At 36.6% G+C, this 5,452-nt stretch overlaps 1 protein-coding gene across 1 annotated transcript; it reads left to right on the plus strand.

Moving 5' to 3' along the window:
* The first annotated feature begins 1,165 nt into the window (after positions 1 to 1,165).
* On the plus strand, positions 1,166 to 5,220 carry LOC142385936 (L-rhamnose-binding lectin CSL3-like). Its single transcript, XM_075472612.1, has 5 exons — positions 1,166 to 1,248; positions 1,349 to 1,452; positions 2,241 to 2,373; positions 2,468 to 2,571; positions 4,918 to 5,220. Exons 1-5 carry the CDS (start codon positions 1,166 to 1,168, stop codon positions 4,932 to 4,934), a joined length of 441 nt encoding a protein of 146 aa, XP_075328727.1. The 3' UTR covers positions 4,935 to 5,220.
* The last annotated feature ends 232 nt before the right edge of the window (positions 5,221 to 5,452 follow it).

Genomic DNA, 5,452 nt, shown 5'->3' on the forward strand with positions numbered 1-5,452 from the left:
CATAAAGTTTTGATACCTATACTTTAAGCGACTACAATACGTTTGTGTGATTTCATAAGCAAAATGAAATGGTTTGTTGTTTAAGTTAAGTTTAAGTTTTATGGATGATAATGGATGATCTTATAATGCTCTATTAAAAAGTTATAAACAAAAACATAGCCTGTTTTATCTGTTTGTCAAAAACGTGCGATTAATAACTCTTTTGTAGAGAGTCAATAGCAAGTTGGTTATTGAGTAGACGCTCAATAGTGTACAAAGCATATGAGTGAATTATAATAATAAGTGAATTTGTCAATAGTAACATTTTCTGGCACAAATGTAAGCCTACACATGTATATGCACAGCATTTGTGAATCATTTATTCATAATTTTTGCAATGCTTAAAATAATTCTCTTTCCTTTGTACAAAGTTCCTGTAGTCTGAACATTATAGAATAGAATAGAAAAATACTTTATTCATCCCTCAGTTGGGGAATTTGAATATATAATTATATAGTGAGAAGAGATATTATTTTAAAAGTTTGAAAGTAATACATTCTAAAGGCTGCGGCTTTTGTAGTTGGTCATAAAAAAAAGATTTAATGATAAAAAGGTTACAAATAGAATAAAATAACTTTTCTTTTTCTCTTTCAGTGCTTGCAGCAACAATTTTGCTAATAAATGCAGGTAAATTGATGGTGAAATTTTCTTTTATGTACACATTATTAAACAATAACAGTGAATGATATTCTATGTCTTTTACTTTAATTAAGCGTAAATCACATTTTGAAAAACATGCACATTCACCTAGTATCACATAAGAAATGCCATATCCAACCTTGGGTCAGGTGATAACTGGGCTGAGGCTGCTGGTGTATGAACTTCCTGGATCATAACAGAGTTACTAACATTAGCTTCCTCTCTGATACAATAGTACCTGAGAGCCGGTCTGGAAAAGTCCACACTGTGGCATGTGAGGGATCTGTGGCACAACTGAACTGTGGTAAGAGTCTTTGTTATTGTGTGTAAAGTGCTTTACCTGATAGTTAGCACGATTTACAAGACAATACATTACCCGTAATATCTGCGTTGTTGCTTTGTTTTTTTTCCCCTCTCCAACTCGTCCACTTTGTCAGTCCAAGGACGGGTTATATCTGTCCAAAGTGCTGTATATGGACGTCATGATATGACCACATGTGCCACTGGGCGACCTGCCTCCGAGATCCAAAATGTGCACTGCTCAAGCCAATCAACAACAGTCGCTGAAAGGTATGGATACCTTTCTTTTCTTTGATGGTAACTTTTTGTCATTTGAGACTCATACTTTTCATTCTTCAGTTCACATTCAAGCCTATATTTCCATCCATAGCTGTAATGGGAAAAGCAGCTGTTCCATCAATGCGATAAACTCTGTGTTTGGAGACCCCTGTCCTGGCACTTACAAGTACCTGGAGCTGGCTTACACATGTCAATGTAAGTGGCTCAAAGACCATTTGGAGCTGTATTACTTCTGACTATATTACAAAGTATACAATATGGAATGCACAAAGCCACGTGGGCATATAGCACTACGCCCACATAGCTTTGTGATGCCTTGTGGTACGTGCTCATACTTCCATATCATATAAAGTGAACAACAAAAGTTTAAACAAAGCTAAACTTCCATACTTTAGATTCTTCCTAATGGTGATTGTTTGTTTTGATAGAAGCTTTTTCACCTCTTCATTCTCCATCCAGTTTCCCGAGGTTGTCACTAATAGGTTCATTTAACGTCTACACTTTGTGTTAAGACCATACTTTTATCTTGAACTGAAATTTTCACTTATTTAACCATTATTACAAATTACAGTGCATAATATTCTATGTCATTTACATTAATTACATATTAAGAGTAAATCACATTTTGAAAAATATGCTCATTTAGATTTCACATTTATTATCACATGAGAAATGCCATATCTAACCTTGGGTCAGGTGATAACTGGGCTGAGGCTGCTGGTGTATGAACTTCCTGGATCATAACAGAGTTACTAACATAAGCTTCATCTCTGATACAATAGTACCTGAAAGCCAGTCTGGAAATGTCCACACTGTGGTTTGTGAGGGATCTGTGGCACAACTGAACTGTGGTAAGAGTCTTTGTTATTGTGTGTAAAGTGCTTTAACTGATAGTTAGCATGATTTACAAGACAATACATTACCCGTAATATATGCATTGTTGCTTTGTTTTTTTCCCCTCTCCAACTTGTCCGCTTTGTCAGTCCAAGGATGGGTTATATCTGTGCAAAGTGCTGTATATGGACGTCATGATATGACCACATGCGCCACTGGGCGACCTGCCTCCCAGATCCAAAATGTGCACTGCTCAAGCCAATCAACAACAGTCGCTGAAAGGTATAGATACCTTTCTTTTCTTTGATGGTAACTTTTTGTCATTTGAGACTTTTCATTCTTCAGTTCACATTCAAGCCTATATTTCCATCCATAGCTGTAATGGGAAAAGCAGCTGTTCCATCAATGCGATAAACTCTGTGTTTGGAGACCCCTGTCCTGGCACTTACAAGTACCTGGAGCTGGCTTACACATGTCAATGTAAGTGGCTCAAAGACCATTTGGAGCTGTATTACTTCTGACTATATTACAAAGTATACAATATGGAATGCACAAAGCTAACAGTTAAGAGCCTCTAGCTTCTTTCACACATGCATGCGTCTTCCTTAACCTGCCGCTGCTTCGCTGTAATTCACACATGGCAAAGAGAGACTGAACATCTGAAAGCTTGCTTAAACCCACATAAGGCAGGATTGTTTTACCTCTGTTACTACCTCCCACAGATGCGTAACAGCAGTGTATTGACCTCGACCCCTCGTTCCACCTCTGTACTTTCACACAATATGAAAGTATAGAGGTACAGAGCAACATTTGAAACATTTTCAGGCGAGAAAGTAGTCGTTTAGATCCCCAACGTGTTGAAAATCTGACAAAATACCGGCTATTTACAATTTTGTTCCCACGAATTCGGCGCTACTAAAGCTAGCCGCAGTGAGCAACGCACTTCCAATTATTTTCACAAAACAATATACCTGTGGCCTTTTATCATAGGGAAAGCCATTACGATACAATTGGTGCTTTTGTTTTGAAAACAGGAAGTGAACCTACCCTCGTCGTAGCTAGCTTGAAACTGCCGTTTTGACAGGAAATGACGATCTGTGACGTCATGTTACGTTGCATCTTGGGTAGTTTGAGTATGAGTAGTAACCTCATGATGCTTACCCAACATTTCGGCGAATCTAATATGCATCCGGGAACTTCTCGCTAACTCAAATTCGCCTACTAACTCAAAAAGTTAGTATGAGTAGTGGGAGTAGTAGGAGAAGTATGCGGTTTCGAACAAATCCTATGGGAAACATGGCAAAACTAAAAACTAAACAGGAACTTAAAACTTAACAAAACTAACAGCCATTATCCAATTCCAGTCCAGTTCAACTCAGTTCAACTCAGTTCAAGTTAATTCATAAAATGCATAAAATGTGCCTTGTGTGTGTTTATAAGCAAGTGCAAAATGCCTTTGTGTTAAAAATGCTTTGCAGACAAAAAATGGTGGAATCTAGGCACTGTAAAAAAAAATGTATAAAAAGTGTGGACCATTTTACTATTTACACCAAAGCCTTTATTCACTCACACTGACCTGTATCCACAGATGTAATGGAAGAAGGTTTTGTAATATCAGAGCAAGAAACTCAGTGTTCGGAGACCCCTGTGTTGGTACCTATAAGTACCTGCGAGTGGTTGCTCAACTGCCCTCTTGGACTGTTTCACTCTTGATTAAATCATAAGGACAAGTGTAAAGTCATGATGAGTGCTGAATTGAAAAGAGGCTTCCATAGTGTGAGGGACCAAGCTTAAGTAAGGACAAAGGTATTCAAAAAATGAGGAACAATTTCAATTTAATAGTTAAAAAATGAATAAATCAAATATGAATAACAATTAAATCATACAAAAAACAAATTTGGGCCCAACTAAAATGAGGTCAACTAATTGAACACTAACAACACAACCAAAAACTGACTTCCAAACAAAGAACCAAAGGCTGCTTAAATAGGGACGGAGTAACCTAAATCTGCCACATGAGGGAGCATAATAAAAGAGAATAAAAGATTAGCTACAGCAAGATATAAAACAAATACAGCTAAACTAACTTTAACTTAGCACAAATAATAAGTGAATGTTAAAGGGACAAAATTAAGGAACTAAGGCCAAATTTAACAAATAAAGCCCCCCCCCTCAGTCTTTTAGAAAGAGTGGTATGCAGGCTTCCTCCTCCAGCTGATCTGAATTTGCAGCACCTCAAAGCAGAAGAATAAGTGCAAGTAAATCATTCAAAAAATGATCTAAAATGCAAATATAGAATAAATAAATACTAACACGATGTGGTGGTGGTAAGAGCATCCACCACACATAGAAAAGCTTAAGAGTGGACCCAGAGTTTGGATGTTTTAAAATCTTAAGAAAGTAAAAACCTTTTTTGCGGGGCCATAACATTAAGTGGCATTATCTCCTTAAGATGATCCATTGGTAGAAATATATATGTATAATATGATATAGAACTGGTTAAATTAGGGAATGTTCCATTTTCATAACCTTAAAATAAGCATTGTATTGCCAAAGGGACAAAAAATCTCTTTATCCACCTCTTAACCATGTTGCACCACCATCTTCTTGAAGTCACCCAGATGGACAAACTAAACACTGGCTTTACTGTGGACCACTCACATGTTTTATAGCTTTTGCATAATTCCTAGATTATTAGAAGAGGAGGGTTAGGTTGGACATATTCAGTTGGTTACAATCAAAAATTTATACTCCAATATGTCACAAAGTCGTACATAATGAAACTTTAATTCTATTGTCTAATACTTTTTTTTTTTTTTTTTGCAGGTCTTGTGACTGGTTAAAATCACTGACAAAATCAAAAGACGTGGTGGATGAAATACATTTTAATCAGTAATCGACAAACCAAGGGCAATTCTACATGCACAATGTGTCCGATAATATGTGGAAAATGTATCTATCTATTTGAGTGTTGACTATCTCATCTGTTGACCCTTCTCTCGTGTCGACAGACTTGTCCACATAATGAAGAGTAAGGTCCTGCAGTTTTAATAATCTGTTTAGTGCCCTCAGTGATTTAATGACTCTTTGATTTCCTGTTTTTATGGGCTGCAATTTCATTTCTTTAATTATTTGGCATGTTTAATTTAGTTAAATTCAACTGTACCCCTTTGATTTCATTCTGCAACACTAATAAAGTTCACTTGCATTTACTCCTCGACTGGTCTAACAAGGATTACACAGGATTTATGTTGTAAAACAGGTTTGATAGCGTGTGACTTTATCTGTCATATCTGTTGTATATGTTTGTTTGTCCAAGGTGGCTTCTCTTCACGGAGCTGCTAATGACATATATATTGTG

Source organism: Odontesthes bonariensis, chromosome 8 (genome assembly GCF_027942865.1).
Source record: "Odontesthes bonariensis isolate fOdoBon6 chromosome 8, fOdoBon6.hap1, whole genome shotgun sequence".
Lineage (NCBI taxonomy): Eukaryota > Metazoa > Chordata > Actinopteri > Atheriniformes > Atherinopsidae > Odontesthes > Odontesthes bonariensis.

Excerpts from the sequence above, each read along its gene's own strand:
- LOC142385936 (XM_075472612.1), top strand. The coding sequence starts at position 1,166 with ATGACCACATGTGCCACTGGGCGACCTGCCTCCGAGATCCAAAATGTG. Across the intron at positions 1,453-2,240 it reads GCTGGCTTACACATGTCAAT|TCCAAGGATGGGTTATATCT; the intron begins GTAAGTGGCTCA and ends CCGCTTTGTCAG. Across the intron at positions 2,374-2,467 it reads TCAACAACAGTCGCTGAAAG|CTGTAATGGGAAAAGCAGCT; the intron begins GTATAGATACCT and ends TTCCATCCATAG.